At 37.7% G+C, this 20,950-nt stretch overlaps 1 protein-coding gene across 2 annotated transcripts in view; it reads left to right on the top strand.

Moving 5' to 3' along the window:
• Positions 1-20,950, top strand: part of LOC150084488 (RNA-binding protein 28) — a 141,483-nt gene that overhangs the window by 47,190 nt on the left and 73,343 nt on the right. For both annotated transcript variants that reach the window (XM_090375241.1, XM_090375240.1), the window contains 2 exons: positions 7,198-7,273; positions 15,046-15,138. In XM_090375241.1, coding sequence (XP_090231367.1) covers positions 7,198-7,273; positions 15,046-15,138 — 169 coding nt within the window. The remainder of the gene's footprint in view (positions 1-7,197; positions 7,274-15,045; positions 15,139-20,950) is intronic.

Below are 20,950 nucleotides of genomic sequence, written 5' to 3'. Positions count from 1 at the left end.
GATCTCCTTGAGGTTTCTGTACTTAAAAGATTTTGGAAATATTGCCCATTAATTATATTAAATCTTTTGAATGCTTGTCTGTCTTCAGGATTATTCCCACTGGCTTGGAAACAGGCTAGACTTAAACTTCTGCTTAAGTCCTCTGACAAACCCTCAAATGATACAGCCTCTTACAGGCCCATTGCACTGCTGCCCATCTTTGGCAAAGTCTTGGAAAAATTAATTGTTTCTTGTCTTCTAAATTACTATTTAGACAGAAACCTAAGTTCCCCACTTCAATTTGGCTTTACACATGGAAGGTCTTCTGTTGATGCTATTTGTCAGGTTTTGAGTTCTGTTCAAAATTCCAATTCTAAATATGTCCTCTATCTCTTTGTTGATTTCCAAGGGGCATTCGACACTGTTTAGTGGCCGAGTGTCCTGGCGAGGTCCAGAGAGGCCGGGGTCTCTGCTCCTATTTACCGTCTCCTTTCGAATTACTTTGATTCTCACAGCATCACAATTTTCCCAGGATTCTGCTCTGTCTCCAGTTCTGTTTCTAGGGGCTGCCTCAGGGTTCTGTTCTTGGCCCTGTGTGCTGGAACATGGTCCTTGATGGGTGGCTCTTGGTTGATCGAGACAACATCCTTCAGATAGCTTACGCAGACGACCTTGCTATTCTAATTTTTGTTAATTCCCGCCAGGAGCCACAATGCAGAGCAAATGAAGTTCTAGAGGACTTGAATATCTGGTGTCAAACACATAAAATTCAAATCTCGACTAATAAAACAAAACAAATGTTGCTAAAGGGCTCTCTTGATGTGACTAGACCACCTGTTATTAAGTTGAATGGAGAAATGATTAGGAGTACTCGGCAGCATAAATACTTAGGAATTATGCCTTCTCTGCTATTTATAGTACACCATCACTATTTTTCAGTTTCAATATCATTTGTCTTTCTGTATTACTGCTCATCACTGCTGATTTAAGCCCTTTGTTTTCTCTTAATGCTTGTTCTAGTTTTTTTGTGTTAAATCTTCTTGTGTCCTCCTTGAGTCTCTTGCTAATGGCTTTGCACAACACAGTATACTCAATTTTGTTCTTGTCAGTGTTTATCTTGCTCTTCATTTGTCGTCTCTTCATTTCATCATGACTAGTGTTTCTTGACTAATTTTTTCTTCTTTGGATTTCTTTTTACATATAGGTTTCTCGTGCTTTATCACTTTCAGAAAGTTGTTGTATTCCTCATTGATATCTTGGTCATGAAAGGTCTGCAGTAGCTCAAACTTGTTTGTAAGTTCTGGTACATACTGCCTTTTCTCCTCTTCTGTTATCTCAAAGACCTTCATATTATTTACTCGAGTCAGTTTTTTTTCTTTTTTTTTTTTTTTTTACATCTATATCAAGTGTGTATCTTACCATTCTGTGATCGCTTCCAACATTTACCTTGTTCAGAATGGTAACATTGTTCACAATATATCTTTTCTTAGTGAGAATGAAATCGATTTCATTAGTTGTTACCCAAAGGTCGCGGGTTCGAATCCCGCCTCGGGCTTGGATCAGGGTAGTGCAAAAACTTTGGGAGGTGCATTATGGCCACAGAAGCCAATGCACCAACAACTAACAAAAAAAAAAAAAAAAAAAAATCATTAGTTGTTAATCCCTTTGGGCTCTTCCATGTCCACTTTCTGTTCACCCTTTTCTTGAAAAAAAAAAGTGTTCATTCTAAAAATTCCAGAAGTCTTTCACCTCTTTTATTTCTTTCACCAACTCCAAAATATCCTATAGTTTCCCTTTTTGTGCTGTTTTGTCTCTTTCCAACCTTAGAATTGAAGTCCCTCATAATGATAGTCTAGTGAGTTTTCTGTTCATCTAGAAGTCCCTTAATTTCGGTGTACATTTCTTCAACCTCTTCATCATTATGGCTCAATTTTGGTGCTTATATCATTATAACCCTTTATTACGTACATCTTAGAAATCAGAGTCTTGGCACCCTTTTGAATTCCAAAATGTTTTTTTTTATTAGCATTAGCATTAGTAGAGGCATTTGATGCAAGAAAGCAAGCTTATGCAGCATCAGCCAAAAAAAAAAAAAAAAAAAAAAAACCCACTTCCACTTCACTCCTCTGTTCGTTCAAAATACCTGTCCAGCTGAGCCTTAAACTTATTTAGGCTATCAACCTCCACCACAAGGGATGGAAGTCTGTTCCACCAACCAACCACCTGCTGGCTAAAGGCAAATTTCCGCACGTCTATCCTACATCTGTCTTTCCTCAATTTGAATTTATGCCCTCTCAGATGATTTTTCTGAGCTAGAGGAAGAATCCCATCAGCATTGAGCATGCTTAAACCATTCAAGGCTTTATACACCTCTATCAGATCACCTCGCTGGTGCCTAGTCTCCAGACACTGTAATTTGCAAAACTTAAGCCTTTCTTCGTAAGAGCACCCCTTTGTTCCATTCACTAATCTTGTTGCCCTTCTCTGTACTCGTTCCAGCAGCTCTACATCCTTCTTGAAATGAGGCCTCCAGACCTGTATACAGTACTCTAGGTGTGGCCTGACCATCGCCTTATACAATGGAATAATCACCTCCTTATCCCTGCTGGAAAAATTCCTGTATATCATTGACAATACTCCATGAGCTACTCTTGCACCCGTCTGCACTGCTCAGAGAACTTCATATCTGCCTGCACAACCACCCCCAAGTCCCTTTCATTCTCTACCACTGTCAGTGTAGTACCACAGAGTTGATACGTTGATCTGGGGTTGCTGTTTCCCATGTGTAGTACTTTACATTTGTCAATGTTAAACTTCATTTGCCACCTCTCAGCCCATCTGCTCAACCTTTCCAGATCCTGTTGCAGCAGCATAGTGTCAGTAGTGTCCTTGACAACCCTGCCAACCTTTGTATCGTTTGCAAACTTGTACATTAAGCCCGATATACCATCATCAATATCATTTATAAATACAGAAAACAATAATGGACCCAACACTGAGCCCTGAGGGACTCCACTAATAACATCAGTCCACGATGAGCAGTGTCCATTGATTACCACTCTCTGTCTTCTCCCCCTCAACCACCCCTTTATCCATAGCAGCAATTTGCCTCCAATGTCACACTGCTCCAATTTGTGTAGCAGTCTTCCATGTGCAACAGTATCAAAAGCCTTTCTAAGATCCAAGTATATAATATCAGTTATTCCCTGCATCCAGTTCTTTTGTGACTGCATCATAGTATCTTTATGCATCATTGCATTATATCTTTATGGACCAGAAAGCCAACTCCACCTTTGCTCTTTTCACTATTTCCATTGATGTACAGCAGATTTCCACTTGATAAACTTATAAGTGATTAATTTCTTCTTCTTGTTTCAGCCAAGCCGACGATATTCCAATTCACAATTTATAATTCCTTTTCCAGCTCTAATATCCTAACTTCGCCAATGAGCTATCCTATATTGTAACAGCCCAAGTTCAGTTTCGGTGCATGGCAGCCTGGTCGTGCCCAGAGATTATTAGTACCCTCTACTTCCACTCTGATCCTCTCACTGCCATAAGAGGGGGGAGTGAAAGCTGCTGGGGACTGAGGACCATTTGTTTCGTTGTGTTCTCATGTGCTGGAGGGTTTGGTCTTTTCCTCTTCATGCATCAATCCTAAGAAGTCAGAAACTATGGTTTTTCTCGCTCAAACAAAAATCCATCCAGCTCTCAATGGATCTTCGATCTCACTTGTTCAAAATCACATTGACCTAGGGATCAGATTCGACCCAGAGCTTCTGTTCGGCGAACATGTAGACATTCTTCTCACGAAAGCTGCTAGACTGAGATTGTTATGCAAGCAGTATTTGCGTAACCACAGTCAGATACATCACAACAATAGTTTATCCACCGCTTCTCTATGCTGCAGAGATTTGGGCATCTACCTCTACCACCAAACCAGTGTTCTCTTGTGAATACTGGTCCTCAGGTGGGCTTGCCACAAGCCCAGCCTACCTCTCCAGCTCCGAACCACCGCTATGGCCATCGCACTGGACATCTCAAGGCTTATGTGGCTCATTGATGAAAGGAGGCTAGTCATTACCATCAAGCTTATGACTGGTGTTATCTCCTCCTCCTCCTCCTCCTTCTGGGACAACTGTGCATGGAGGATCCCAGTGGCACATTTGCGAGGAACTCCACAGCTATGCCCTCTTTGAGCCCGCCTTCACCTTTTGGACTGATTCCTTCCTCAGCAGATGCTAGCACGCATCCATGATCTAGATGTCGACTTCAAGTTTAGTCAAGATCAACAATATAGGAAAAGAATATTCGGTGGTGTATGGCCAAGGCTACCATTATTTTAACATGACCCTGATCAATGCATTCTATTAATCAGTTCAATCCATTGTGCATAATTATGCAATCCAATGTGTAGTGTACTTAATTATTTCTTTACTTTTTTCTAATACTGTATTAGCTTATTCATTATTAATTTATTCTTTTATCCTTTGGGTTTATTCAGGCAAACTTGCCTCTATATTACTTTGTTAACTCCTGGCCACTGTGCCATGATGGGTAGTTGCAACTATACTGTTATGTAATCATCATCTCTATTTTGCAATAAAGATTTCTCTCTCTCTCTCTCTCTCCCTCTCTCTCTCTCTCTCTCTCTCTCTCTCTCTCTCTCTCTCTCTCTCTCTCTCTCTCTCTCTCTCTCTCACTCACTCACGCACACACGCACAATTAATACAGAGTGAGAAAGAGAAATAGTTAGTCATCATAAGTGCCACGCATCCTTACTGTACAACAGCAAAAATAAAATGGCCAGACTTGACTTTCGAAGTTGCTGCTAAGCGATGTTAAAGTGCCCCTACATGAAGTGAAAACGTGTACATGCTGGAGTTAGTAATGTATAAATTAGTAGACATGAAAAGAATGAAAGCCAAAATAAAAAATTAAAATAATAAATAAAATGAAAAGAATAAGCTGTATACATAGCATAGCAAAACATAACTTATGGTCATGTGCTATGGAATGTAAGGGTTTATTAAATAAGCACATATATCTATTCTGGCAATTTTTGAAAATACTGATAAAAGGAAAGTTATATAACTATGTCCATGTGGGGTAATTAATAGATTTAATGATAAATGCTATGCTCAAAACACACATGAAGGGATTAGAAGTGAAAATTCTATTATGCTATTTACTTGTGAAAAGGAAATTATTTTAGCTATTTTCCTGTGAAAAATAATTAACTTATTAAGTAGTGAAAAAGAAAAGGCTTATGCTGAATTAAGGCAAAAGCAGTTAAGAGTAAGGATAGTAATTGCACCTCAATTTCCCTCAAAATGCTCTAATAGATTTTGAGGTATAAAGTTTAGAGTTAGCAAGTAGAAAGAAAAAAGCAAAGAAAATAGCATATAATAATAGAGGTACTTCGGATATACTTGGAACGTAACTGCTCGTCTGTTTAGTAGGGATCCTTGTATTATGGTATGTAGTAAAAATGTGAATAATAGTCCTGACATGGTTAAAAGTTGTCCAAATACTGAATGTAGGAAAAAAAATATATTGAATATAGGAAAATTAAAATAAGAGTTAAAAAGAAATATTGAAATACCAGGTGTTCTATATTAAAGAAATACCAGTTGTATTATATTAAAGTATCAAATACAGTATACACTGTGCTGCCACTTTATTAGGTACACCCCTGCTGTGCACATAAATGGCTTGTCCCACAACGTTGCAAGTCACATGACAACAGTTGTGGATATAAATGCAGCAAAACAGCCTTTCTAGTATCAGTTAAGCATACAAACCGTAGCAAGAATAGGAGTGATCTAACGGAATGGCATGGTAGTAGTTGCAAGACGTGATGGACAAAGCATCTCTGAAATGGCAGTTCTTCACTATGGAATGGTTCCAGGAACATGACAGTGACTTCTCTTTGCTGCAGTGGTTCACTCAGTCCACGGATCTCAATCCTATTGAGCATCTTTGGGATGAGCTGGAAAGGGCTGTTCGCTGCAGGCCTACACTTCCGTTGAATCCCAAGGAACTGCGTGATACACTCATGTCTGCATGGTGCACCATTCATGCACAACGTTTTCAGCATCTTGTTCAATCCATACCTAGACGAATTCAGGCTGTTTTGAAGGCTAAAGGAGGCTCAACACACTACTAGGTAAGTGTACCTAATAAAGTGGCAGCACATTGTATATATATGTGAATTATATAATATTGTTATTTGTAAAATAATAAGAGGAGTTTACCTCAATATAATACGTAGAACACTTCTATATGATACTCTCCAGAAATTAAAACGAAAAAATCGAAAAACTTACATTAGAGTAATAAATAATTAAAAACCAATTTAACACAATTAAAAATCAATTTAACGCAATTAAGAATATTAAAAACAATTTAACACAATTAAGAATATTAAAAACAATCTAACGAAAATATTAAAAACGATTTTCTTCCTTTTTTATAATTTTTTAATTTATTGCGAAGCTTCCTAACCTGGGAAAGATATTTTTGTTTATTCGAATATCAAGATTTTAAGGCAAGCTTAACGATATTACACGATATGGCCAGTGTTAGTTATTTTATGCCCGAAATTTTTTGATTTAAATTAACCCTGGCAAACTTTGGAACGATGTTGTTTTGAAGGCAACATTTTAGAAAAGAAATATGGTAACTTTGGGCTAAGTATCTTAGTGTTGATTTAATGTAATTTTGCACCAAGCCATTCAAAAAATCCCCCATAATTGTGTTTATAGGTTACACCTAGAGGAAGGAAAATCGTTTTGAATATTTTTGTTAGATTCTTTTTAATTGTGTTAAATTGATCTTAATTGTGTTAAATTGGTTTTTAATTATTGGTTACTCTAATGTAAGTTTTTCGCTTTTTTCGTTTAATTTCTGGAGTGTATCATATGGAAGTGTTCTACGTACTATATTGAGGTAAACTCCTCTTATTATTTTAGAAATATTAATATCAACGTAGAACACATTGAGCATTACAGCTCTGATTCATACTATATAATATTGTTATATTCTTATAAAATAGTGAAATATTTATAAATGATTTCTATTTATATTTATATGCTTTAATCAATTTGATTTTCAAAAAATAAACTCCTTTTCAATTCATATTACAAAATCTAATATAATGTAACTGTATTTAATTTAAATAAATGCTATCAATATTTTTTTTACCTCCCTTATTAGGTTTCTGAAGTTGATTTAAAGCAGACATTTGAAGCTTTTGGTATTGTCAACGAAGTTAGAATACCTAAAATGAAAGGTAAATTTTATTGTGTATGTTGTAATCTTATTTCATTAACCCTGAAATGGTTATGATCATTTGTTTTGGTTGTTTTCTAGTAGACAGTAAGAAATGTAAACTTAATATGCAATGGTTCTAATTACTGAACATATTAAAACTTGAAAGAAAACTGAAAAGGTAAATAACTGATCATGGGAGGCTAAAGTACATAAAATAATTACTGAAGTTAAAAATAAATACCGAAGGTAATTAATTAGTAATTATATCTAAATAATGTTATTGCACTTAAACAGATGATTTTGGGTTGGTAAATTGTTGACCTGGTTGTGCTCAATTACTTATTCAAAAGGTTTCAAATTCATGCATCACATTGGGAAGTTGGTTAACATTATATTAATTGGCCTCAAACACCAAACCTTCATGGCCGAGCAACACTAAATGCTATTATTGAGCCTTCTGTGAGCAACATATTGTAGAACCTCATAAACCCAGCATCCTCCTGACCAAGCATCAGATTTTTGAAAATTCCAGTTTTTTGAAGGTTATGCCCATCGCTTAAGTATGATTTTGTTAGATGATTGAGCTAGATGATTTTGTAGTAACCGAGAGGAAAGTGGAGGAGAAATCGTTGAAGATAAACATAAAAAAGCATCCAGAGTGGATGGGATCTATCCAGTTATATTAAAGGAGGCAGCAAAGGAAGTAAGCAAACCCTTAGCCATAATTATGAGAGCTTCTTTGGACTCAGGGGAGATACCCATGGACTGGAGATGTGCAAATGTGACCCCAATTCACAAAGGAGGATCAAAGGCTGACACAAGTAATTATAGACCTGTTAGTTTAACTTCTGTTCCAGGTAAATTAATGGAGGCACTGGTTAAAGAAGCACTGCAGGATCATCTAGACAAGAATTCAGTTATAGCTCAGACGCAGCATGGTTTTGTTAATGATTCATCCCTTTCCTTCTTGAGTTTAAATAGGTAAAGAACTCTTTTCTGTTTTTCTTTGCATCCTTTGCCAAGGATTTTTCGTAGTCTGCCTTTGCCTGCCTAATCTCCTTTGTGACTTGGTTACAGACCAACTTATATCTATCATAGGCTTCCATGTCACCCATTAATTTGTATGTATCCCACGCATTTTTCTTCTCTGCCACATGTCTCATTAGTTCATCTGACAACCATTTAGGCCTAAACCTTGAATAATATTTCTTAAATAATATTTCTTAAGATAAAAGTCAAATACAGGCAAGGCAGATATGCAGAATCTGATGTCAGCTAAATTAAATATTGATACATGGTCAGGTATATCATCAGGGGACTACACCAGACCATGTATCAGAAACTGCATTTCTAAACTTGTCCATAGTAGTAGAATAAAGGTGTTAGGTAAAAGGGGGGTGAAATGAAATTAGCACATTCTTATACAGTATGGAAAAGGTAGTCCCAATGCAGTGTCAATTATTAAGGTAAAAATAAAGATCAAGTTAGAATAAATTAATCTTGGAAACTACTAGGCTTTTCATTTCAACACCAACAAAGAAATATTGTTCAAGATTTAGGCCCAAATGGATGTCAGATGAACTAATTAGACATGTGACAGAGAAGAAAAATGCATAGGATACATATAAATTAACATGTGACACAGAAGCCTATTATAGATATAAGCTGGTATGTAACCAAGTTACAAAGGAGGTTAGCCGGGCGAAGGCAAATTACAAGAAATCTTTGGCAAAGGATGCAAAGAAGCAAAGAGTTCTTTACTTATGTAAACTCGAGAAGGAAGGGGATGAATCAGATTGGTCCACTTGATATCGGTGGTTCAACTGTTGATGATCCTGCTCAGGTAGTTAACAAACTAAATGAATATTTTCCATCGACATTCACACATGAGGAGTTATTCAGGGAGGGGAATGCCAGAGGTGAATTCAACTCTGGCAGTAAGCTAGATAATCTTGTAATAACTGAGAGTAAAGTGGAGGAGAAATTGTTGAAGATAAACACAAGAAAGGCACCTCGGGTGGATGGAATCTATCCAGTTATATTACAGGAGGCGGCAAAGGAAGTAAGCAAACCCTTAGCCATAATTATAAGAGCTTACCTGGACTCAGGGGAGGTACCCATGGACTGGAGATGTGCAAATGTGACCCAAATCCACAAAGGAGGATCAAAGGGAATCACAGGTAATTACAGACCTGTTAGTTTAACTTCTGTTCCAGGGAAATTAATGGAGGCACTGGTTAAAGAAGCATTGCAGGATCATCTAGACATGACTTCAGTTATAGCTTGGACACAGCATGGGTTTGTTAAGGGGAAGTCTTGTCTGACTAATTTGATTGGATACTATGATGTAGTCACAAAGGAACTGGATGCAAAGAATAACTTTGATATCATATATTTGGATCTTAGAAAAGCCTTTGATACTGTTGCACATGGAAGACTGCTGCACAAATTGGAGAAGTGTGGCACTGGAAGCAAATTGCTGCTATGGATAAAGGGATGGTTGAGTGGGAGAAGACAGAGAGTGGTAATCAATGGACACTGCTCCTCGTGGACTAATGTTATTAGTGGAGTCCCCTCAGGATTCAGTGTTGGGTCCATTGTTGTTTTCTGTATTTATAAATGATATTGATGATGGTATATCAGGCTTAATGTCCAAGTTTGCGGACGATACGAAGGTTGGCAGGGTTGCTAATGACACTAATGAAAGTACACTACTGCAACAGGATCTAGAAAAGTTGAGCAGATGGGCTGAGAGGTGGCAAATTAAGTTTAACACTGACAAATGTAAAGTACTACGTATGGGAAGCAGTAATCCCAGAGTAACGTATCACTCTGTGGTACCACACTGACAGTGGTAGAGAATGAAAAGGACCTGGGGGTAATTGTGCAGACAGATATGAAGTTTTCTGAGCAGTGCAGACGGTCTGCAAGAGTAGCTCACGGTGTTTTGTCAATGATATACAGGAATTTTTCTAGCAGGGATAAGGAGGTGATTATTCCATTGTATAAGGCAATGGTCAGGCCACACCTAGAATACTGTATACAGGTCTGGAGGCCTCATTTCAAGAAGGATGTAGAGCTGCTGGAACGGGTACAGAGAAGGGCAACAAGATTAGTGAATGGAACGAAGGGTTGCTCTTACAAAGAATGGCTTAAGTTTTGCAAATTACAGTGTCTGAAGACTAGGTACCTGCGAGGCAATCTGATTGAGGTATATAAAGCCTTGAATGGTGTGAGCATGCTCAATGCTGATGGGATTTTTCCTCTTGCTCAGAATAATCACCTGAGAGGGCATAAATTCAAATTGAGGAAAGATGGTTGTAGGATAGATGTGTGGAAGTTTGCCTTTAGCCAGTGGGTGGTTGATTGCTGGAACAAACTTACATCTGTCATTGTAGAAGTTGATAGCTTAAATAGATTCAAGGCAGAATGCGACAAACATTTGGAGTGAGGGGATGAGTGAAATAAGGTTTTTTTTTTTGGCTGATGCTATATATGTGCCTGTGCATCATGTGCCTTTGCTAATGCTAATGCTAAAACATAGTTGAGTGTTTTCAGAAGGGGAAAGGCGTTCTTAATAAAAATATGTAGAGTTTTGTGTAGGACTTAGAATTAAATAATTTGGAACTAGCACCTGGTATAAGGTGAGGTATTAAATTGAGGGTATAAGAAGGGAAAAAGGAGTAGTTAAGTAAATAAAGACTAAAATAATGATAGAAGGAGGATAGCAGGAATATTCGTATCATTTTAGTATACACTAATAATTTTATGTTTGGTAAGAAAGGTAGAAATAGATAGTAGAAAGATAAAAAACAAAGAAAAATTTATAAAATCACAATCACAAATTTAAAAATCCCCCACTCTGTGTTCAGTGCCAAGTTCAGCTTTCAGTAAAACACATTAGCATTAGCATTAGTAGAGGCATTTGATGCAAGAAAGCAAGCTTATGCAGCATCAGCCAAAAAAAAAAAAAAAAAAAACCACTTCCACTTCACCCCTCTGTTCGTTCAAAATACCTGTCCAGCTGAGCCTTAAACTTATTTAGGCTATCAACCTCCACCACAAGGGATGGAAGTCTGTTCCACCAACCAACCACCCGCTGGCTAAAGGCAAATTTCCGCATGTCTATCCTACATCTGTCTTTCCTCAATTTGAATTTATGCCCTCTCAGGTGATTTTTCTGAGCTAGAGGAAGAATCCCATCAGCATTGAGCATGCTTAAACCATTCAAGGCTTTATACACCTCTATCAGATCACCTCGCTGGTGCCTAGTCTCCAGACACTGTAATTTGTAAAACTTAGGCCTTTCTTCGTAAGAGCACCCCTTTGTTCCATTCACTAATCTTGTTGCCCTTCTCTGTACTCGTTCCAGCAGCTCTATATCCTTCTTGAAATGAGGCCTCCAGACCTGTATACAGTACTCTAGGTGTGGCCTGACCATCGCCTTATACAATGGAATAATCACCTCCTTATCCCTGCTGGAAAAATTCCTGTATATCATTGACAATACTCCATGAGCTACTCTTGCAGCCCGTCTGCACTGCTCAGAGAACTTCATATCTGCCTGCACAACCACCCCCAAGTCCCTTTCATTCTCTACCACTGTCAGTGTAGTACCACAGAGTTGATACGTTGCTCTGGGGTTGCTGTTTCCCATGTGTAGTACTTTACATTTATCAATGTTAAACTTCATTTCCCACCTCTCAGCCCATCTGCTCAACCTTTCCAGATCCTGTTGCAGCAGCATAGTGTCAGTAGTGTCCTTGACAACCCTGCCAACCTTTGTATCGTCTGCAAACTTGGACATTAAGCCCGATATACCATCATCAATATCATTTATAAATACAGAAAACAATAATGGACCCAACACTGAGCCCTGAGGGACTCCACTAATAACATCAGTCCACGATGAGCAGTGTCCATTGATTACCAGTCTCTGTCTTCTCCCCCTCAACCACCCCTTTATCCATAGCAGCAATTTGCCTCCAATGTCACACTGCTCCAATTTGTGTAGCAGTCTTCCATGTGCAACAGTATCAAAAGCCTTTCTAAGATCCAAGTATATAATATCAAAGTTATTCCCTGCATCCAGTTCTTTTGTGACTTCATCATAGTATCCAATCAAGTTGGTCAGGCAAGACTTCCCCTTAACAAAACCATGCTGTGTCTGAGCTATAACTGAAGTCTTGTCTAAATGATCCTGCAGTGCTTCTTTAACCAGTGCCTCCATTAATTTTCCTGGAACAGAAGTTAAGCTCACAGGTCTATAATTACTTGTGTCAGCCTTTGATCCTCCTTTGTGAATTGGGGTCACATTTGTACATTTCCAGTCTATGGGTACCTCCCCTGAGTCCAAGGAAGCTCTCATAATTATGGCTAAGGGTTTGCTTACTTCCTTTGCTGCCTCCTTTAATATAACTGGATAGATCCCATCCACCCCGGGTGCCTTTCTTGTGTTTATCTTCAACAGTTCCTCCTCCACTTTACTCCCAGTTATTTCAAGATTCTGTAGCTTACTGCTAGAGTTGAATACACCTCTGGCATTCCCCTCGCTGAATAACTCCTCATGTGTGAATGTCGATGCAAAATATTCATTTAGTTTGTTAGCTACCTGAGCAGGATCATCAACAGTTGACCCATCAATATCAAGTGGACCAATCTGGTTCATCCCCTTCCTTCTAGAGTTTACATAAGTAAAGAACTCTTTGCTGTTTTTCTTTGCATCCCTTGCCAAGGATTTCTCGTAATCTGCCTTCGCCTGCCTAACCTCCTTTGTAACTTGGTTGCATATCAACTTGTATCTATCATAGGCTTCTGTGTCATGTGTTAATTTGTATGTATCCCATGCATTTTTCTTCTCTGCCATATGCCTCATTAGTTCATCTGACATCCATTTTGGCCTAAACCTTGAACAATATTTCTTAGTTGGTATGTAAAGCCTAGTAGCTTCCAAGATAAGTTCTTTGAATGCTTCCCATTTTGAATTTGCTGTTGGTAACATCATCAGTTGGTCCCACTGTATAGAATTTAAATACTGTCTCAGTCCATCGTAGTCGCCTTTACGGAAGCAATAACCCTTCCCTTTACCCCTAATGGTAGTTACCTCTTTGAGTAAATCCCACTTCAGCACACTGTGATCACTGCCACCTAGTGGTTCATTTATCTGCAGATTCTTAATGCATGAAGAATCACTGCTGATAATCATATCAAGAGTATTACTCCCTCTAGTTGCCTCCCGAACATGCTGATGTAGAAAACAATCATCCAATAAATCCACAAAAGTCCTGCTAGTGTGTGAGTAACCAGCCCCCAAATTCCAGTCAATATCTGGGAAATTAAAATCTCCCATTATAAGACACTCTGATTTACTGGCCCACTCTATTTCCCTGTACAGTTCCTTATTATACTCATCAGAGTCATTAGGCCTATAGCACACTCCTACTCTCAATTTTGATCTCCCAATGTTTATGTCACACCAAACTGACTCTACACTGCACTGTCCAGCGATGTCGACTGGCTTCACTTCCTTGGTTTTTATGTGTTTCTTAACTAATAACATAACCCCTCCTCCCTTCCTATCCTGTCTATCCTTTCTGTAGACGTTGTACTCCCCAAATTGCAGTTCTGCATCCCTTATATCTGTGTGACACCACGTCTCTGATATCCCAACAATATCTGCCTTCGATGTTTTGAGCAATACCTCAAATTCATCAAATTTATTTACTAAACTCCTAGCATTGGTGTACACGCAAGTATACCTGCACCTGTTTCTATTCTTAGCTACCCTAACACAACCCATGTGTTTACTTGTACCGCAATGGCTCCCAGCAGTCTCTGAAATACCATGCATCTTGTTTTTCAGGCTTCTGCTCATTCTAATAGAAGCAGTGCAAGAATCTCTTTCACCTCTGCCAGTGGCTACTGTCAATCTATTGGTCTTTGTCTCCCCCATACCATTCTTTTGGTATGCCCTTGATTCAGAAATTCCAGCTTCCTTTGTTTTCAGAGATCATGCAATAACCAGAATCCACTTACCCTTCAACAGATCTTAGACAATTCTACGAATCTAGATGAACTATTTAATTTTATTCGGCAAATCAGATTTGATAAACAAATCTAAAAAAAAATGTTCGATTTACATTAAAAACTTGGAAAGACACATCTTGGCCGTTGATGCCCTTGTGTCTTAAAACCCTTAAACAACAACAACAGCTCTACAACCCTGCAGTTTTTTCTTTATTTCCAAAGTTAAAGAAGGAGCTGCAAGGAAAACATTTCCAGTTGTCAGAAGATGTTGTAGAGACATTGGCGGTGATTCGAAAATTTATGTCAAAAAAAGCTTCCCTCGTGATTTGGAAGAATGGCAGGAATGTTAGATAAGTGCATTTCATCAAATGGAGACTACATTTAAAAGGATTATGAAAATATGGATGATTAATAAAGATATGTTTTAAAAAATTATGACTATTCTTTATTGAATAGTCTTTATTCAATGAAGAATAGTCATAATTACTATTCAATTCTTTATTGAATAGTAATTACAGAATGTAATCTTCAATAAGTTATGTATTGTAATGTATATTATTATTACATTTTTTGCTATATATTCTGCTATTGATTTATCATTTTCCTATCAGTTTTTAAAAATTATATATATTTTACTTCAATTAATTCTCAAAATGGAATGTATATGTTTGATCATTTTTCAACCTTTTCAATAAAATATTATTTGAGATGTTTAAAAAGTGCAAAGTCAGATATGATATTCTTATACAAGTTTATGTTTTTCAGATGGAAAAATGAGAGGATTTGCATTTGTGCAGTATGAAAAGACATCTAATGCTATTAAGGCAATAAATGCATTGAATGGAAAAAATTTGTTCGGTAATTATTAGTTTTAATTTTGAATTTAAAAAAAAGTTATTCCTTTCTGATTTTCAGTTTTAAATATCTAGTCCAGAAGTCCACAGCCTTTCAATTAAAAAGCAACTTTTAACGAGTTTTCTTTGACCAAAATATTTTCAGAGTCTTAACAATTTGGCCTGGAAACATTTTTCAACACTCATGGGGTAGAATTTTTTTCAGTGTGGTCTGTGCATGTTAACAGGAGAGACTGCTTCTACAGGGATAGGATAAACTTAAATAGAAATGGTACAAGAATATTTGCTGATGCTATTAAGGCAGTGTTAGGTGGGTCGGAAAACTGCTACCTTGAGGGAATACACAGATTAATAGATTAACAATATCTGCGGGCAGAGATAAAAGTGCTTCTATTGGGATGAGCAGCAGCCTTGAAAGCAAGGTGCTGGGGATTCCAAGAACTGCTGGGAGTCACCATGAAGCAAGTAAATATCGGGTAACTAAGAGTAATCGGGTAATCTGCATGTATACCAATGTTAGGAGTATAGTAAATAAATTTGATTAATTTGAAGTGCTGGTAAAGACATCAAATGCAGACATTGTTGGGATTTCAGAGATGTGGCATCGCTTATATAAGGGATGCAGAATTTGAATATGGGAAGTGAATGTATATATAGAAAGGACAAACAGGATGGGAGGGGAAGGATATGCTCTTAGCCAAGAAGCACATAAAATATAAGGCAGTGCATCCAGTTGACATGGGTGCCCAGTGCAGTTTGGTGTGACATAAGCACTCTGAAAGCAAAAATTAGAGTAGGAGAGTGTTATAGGCTTGATGAGTACAATGAACAGCTGTACAGAGAAATAAGAGTGGGCCAGTAAATTAAAACGTCTTATAATGAGGAATTTTAACTTTCCAGATTTTTAATGGAACTTTTGGGTTGGTCACTCACAGACTAGCAAGGCATTTGTGGAATTATTTGATGACTGTTATTATAGCATATTAGAGAGACAGTAATACTCTTGATCTGTTTATCAGCAGTAATTATTCTTACATTAAGAATCTACAGATAAGAGAATCACTAGGTGGCAGTGATCACAGTGTATTGATTTGGGATTTACTTAAAAGATGTATCTACCATCAAGAGTAAAGGGAGGGTTTTTGCTTTCATAAAGGTGAATATAGTGGTCTCAGACCGTTTTTAAGTTCTATACAATTGGACCAATTGATGATGTTACCATCGACAAATTCTAAATGGGAAGTGTTCAAGGAATTAATCATAGAAGCTACTAGGCTTTTGTACCAAATGGATGTCTGATGAACTAATGAGACTCATGGCAAAGAAGAAAAGTGCATAAGATGCATCTAAATTATCAGGTGACACAGAGGCTTATGGTATATATAAGCTATTCTTTATTCAAGTCACAAAGGAAGACAGGCAGCCGAAATTAGATTACAACAAATCTTTGGCAAAGGATGCAAAGAAAAACAGCAAAAACTTCTTTACTTATGTAAACACTAGAAGGAAGGGGAAGAATCAATTCATTCACTCAAAATCAATATTGGATTGGCTGTTGATCCTGCTCAAGTTGCTGACAAACTGAATGAATATTTTGCATCTACATTTACACACGAGGAATTCTTTAGGGAAGCAGATGCTAGAAGTGTATCAAACTCTGACAGGGAGCTAAATGATTTTTTAATAAAATAACTTAGAGGAAAATGTAAGAGAAATTATTGAAGTTAATCATAAGAATGGGGTGGATGGTACCTATCCAATTATATTAACCCGGTCCTAGTCTGCTCCCATAGGCCTAGATTTTTAACCCTAAATTGAAAATTTCTCCCTGAAAAAAAAACTAATCGTTTCCATAATTTCTACTCAATTTACAAAATTGAAACTCTCAGCGTACATGAACAGAAGTGTTTTCTTTGATTTCCTACCTAAAATTGCAGCAAAAACTATTAATTCACTCGAAAACAGCAAAAATGTACGATCACATATGATTTTATGTATTTATGACTGCAAAAAACAGCAGCTATTCACTTTGATTATATAATGCGTCACTGCATTTGTTTGAATTTCTAAAACTATTGTTGCAATTCTTTCTTTGTTTCTTTGTGCCAAGAAACAGTAGCTTGCCTTTGTCTTGTTTTTTTTTTTTTTGCCTTCTCGGTATAGCTGTATGGAGATGTGATGCAATGCCAGAGCGGAGCATTCTCACACCATATATAAACGAAACTCCCTTTTATAAACAGAGGCACGCACTCTCTCTAAAACAACAATTGAATGAAGTATCATGTTTCATAAGCCCTAGGCTAGTTAGGGCGGGTGTAAAAAAAATAACTGTAAAAGGCTTAAAAAAATGCACATTTGATGTCACATTTTTGTCGTTTGTGTGAAATTGAATAGAAAGTTCTGAAAATTGAAGCGGGAAAATCGAAGAAAACAGTTCTAGCTGAAGCTATAGCGAGTTTCAGCTCTCTGGATGGAGTAAAAATTATAGAATTTATTTGTTGAACCCAGTTGTGGTAGGTATGTACCTCAACGAATGCAAATAAGATTAATGGAGGCAGCAAAGGAAGTAAGCATATCCTTAGCAATAATTATGAGAGCATCCTTAGATTCATGGAAGGGCCCCATGGACTGGAGATATGCGAATTTATCTACAATTCACAAAGGAAGAGCAAATGGTGACACGAGTAATTACAGATAAGAATAAGACTGGTTAGTTTAACTTCTGTTCCAGGGAAAATAATGGTGTCACTGGTAAAAAAAGCAATGCAGGATCATCTAGACCAGCTGTCACATATATTCATGGGCCAATTTTCATGCAGTACCGACTGCATGAAAATTGTCCCATGATATACCCTACTTCCTCCACCTGAGACTGGCTAATTGCTGCCCTGGTTGAGCAGGCCTTTAGAATTTTTCCAGTCTTCCCAGAATTTAAACTTAGGGACTCACCTCTCCTCTCCAAGTGGTGAAAATGCTGCATTGTAGAGGACTTGGTTCTTGTTTGGCTATTCTTCAAATCATCTTGTTGGAACTGATAGTGCATGGAGATTTTTTCCTATGATGAAGTTTTAACTACATGGCTCATAGGAATTAGTGACTGCAGGAAGATTGCTAGATCATTGAATTGTCTAATTGCTGTTTGTGAACAAGATTAGTGGTTCGTTGATAATAAGTGAAGTATTTCTCAGAGTTTTCCCCTTTTGTTTCCCCTTCCAAAATGTTCTGTACACGGTATTATTTTGGAAGTGGGAAATAATTTTCTTTTTTCTAACTGTACATGAGTTCTCTCTAAAAAATGTCATGCTGATGCAGTACTATATACAGTAAGCTGAAGTATAGAAATAGAATACGTGTCTTTTTTTGCATGACAAGTGGCATAACAAGCATTCTTCAATCAGAAAAATGCTTGGGAGAATAACAGTCATTATAATAAAAAATTGGAAGATAAATTGCTTTTTATAGCTGAGAGGAACATAAGAAATAAAGTTATTTTTATATTCTGTACAGTCTTAAGTACAAAGTGCTCAGTACAGTGTATAGTGTGTTTAGGGTCTAACGGCACCAGGGGTTTCCCCCATCTCCGCATAATATACATTGTGGTGTGATACAGAACACTGTAGAGGCCAGAGGTTTAAAAGTGTATGGATATTGTGGTGTGTAATGTTTTGTACCGTTGTTCATCTGGTCTTTTAGCCGTTGGGTCTCAAATGAGACCCACCGTTGCCCACACTATACCTCGTGGAGGCGGACCAGGTACACCAGTATTTTAGAAATTTACTATTTACTCTGGCAGGTCCTGCCACCTAATTTGGGGGGGGGCGGAGGAGAAACGCTAGAAATTGGGTCAGGCCAAAAGAGATATAAGTTATACGGGTTATAGTTTTTTTTTTTTTTTTTTTAAATTTTTGTGTGGGGCTTGTGTAGTTTTGGCAAGGGTCAAACGCTAGTTGCAAGATAGCTAGAGAGGGAAGGGAGACTGAAGACTGGGGGGTGAAAGACAGAAATATGGAGTCAATAGTGAAGATAACCCCCAAGAGTCAGCCGGGCAGGCCCATGCCTCACCAGGTGAAGATAGGGGATGGCAGGGGGAGGGTACAGAGTAACCATCCCCTGCCAAGGGAAGGGAAAGAAAGTGAACCGAGTGAGGGTACCTGGTTCAGATCGCCTAATGATGTTTCGGCAGCAAACTGCATAATGTCTTGGTCAGGTCTTCGTATGCCATTCCTGGGACATATCCCGTCCGTGTGAGTGGTCAAGTCCAGATGATGACTCCAGTTTAAGCCAGTGGTCAGATCCAGGTCTCCATACTTGAACACAGTATTCCAAGTGTGGTCTAACGTAAGCCTTATATAATGTGATTATCACGTCCCTATCTCTACTTGCAAAAGTTCGATAGATCATCGATAGAACGCCATAGGCCTTCCTTGCAACCTGTTTACAATGCTCAGAGAATTTCATGTCTGACCGTATCGTAACACCCAAGTCCCTTTCCTCCAGTACTGGGTTTAGTTGAACTCCACCAAGTGAATAAGTTATTTTGGGGTTGCTGTTTCCCAGGTGTAATACCTTACACTTTGTTGGATAGCTGCCATTTTTCTGACCATTCCTGAAGTCTATCTAGGTCTCTCTGAAGAAGCTCAGCTTGACAGTGATCATTAACTACTCTACCAATTTTAACATTATCTGCAAATTTAGACATCACGCCCTCTATCCCTTCATCAATGTCGTTTATGAAAATTAAAAACAACAGTGGTCCTAATACTGATCCTTGGGGAACCCCACTTCTTACATCAACCCAATCTGAGGAATAGCCATATATCACAACCCTCTGCCTCCTGCCCTGAAGCCATCCTTCTATCCATCTAAGGATTTTCCCAGTGATTCCAACCTGTTCCAGCTTATAAAGCAACCGCTCATGTGGGACTGAGTCAAAAGCTTTGCTGAAATCTAAATATCGAAATTATTCCCTAAATCCAGCTCGTGAGTGACCCTTTCAAAATAGCGAACCAGATTTGTTAAACATGATTTTCCCTTTACAAAACCATGCTGAGTATCCTTGAGAATTTCAGTTTGATCCAAATGATCCTGAATTGCACCCTTGATCATTGCCTCCATGATTTTCCCTACTACTGAAGTCAGACTGACAGGTCGATAATTTCCAACTTCAGTTTTAGGACCACCCTTATGTATATAAGAGCAGTGTTATAGCAAATCAGCATAAAGCGAACCGCGTTATAACGAGGGCCTACTGTACTAGCACATTTTCTGTCAGTGTTGAGCATCAGATGACATTTATCACAGTTCTTTTTCTCTTAGAAACAAAAGTTGTATATCATGTCTCTAAATTTATTGCCAAGAACCACCTATTACAAGAAAAAAGCAATCCACAAGTGCAAAAATGAATTTTTAAATCAGACGGCAATAGTCCTCCATGTGACTAAGTTAGGAAATCACTGAAGAAATGAAGTGCTAGTTTCTTGATATTATAACAGATGAATTTTCAGCTGTTTTGTGGGATTCTTGTATCAGTTATTCAGTGATTGATTGCTATCCTTATTACATTTTGCTTTAACTTTGTAGAAAATAGAAAATTCCTCTTACTTATGAATTTTTCATTGAAAGTCATCCTTTAGTCGAGAAATATTTATTAAATCTCAGATCCTACAAATAGTTATGGATTTGCGAGTTCCTTTTAGGAACCATGACTATAATTGACATAAGTTATTCCCTACAACTGCTAATTATAACACAATTGAATTCATTATACAGCAACAGCATGACAAAATATGAGAAGATAATACATTAATAGGAGTACA

Source organism: Mastigoproctus giganteus, chromosome 6 (assembly GCF_048544385.1).
Source record: "Mastigoproctus giganteus isolate SK-2022 chromosome 6, ASM4854438v1, whole genome shotgun sequence".
NCBI classification, from domain to species: Eukaryota; Metazoa; Arthropoda; class Arachnida; order Uropygi; family Thelyphonidae; genus Mastigoproctus; species Mastigoproctus giganteus.
Note: the sequence above shows the minus strand (reverse complement) of the source record. Positions and strands in the feature narration are given on the sequence as shown.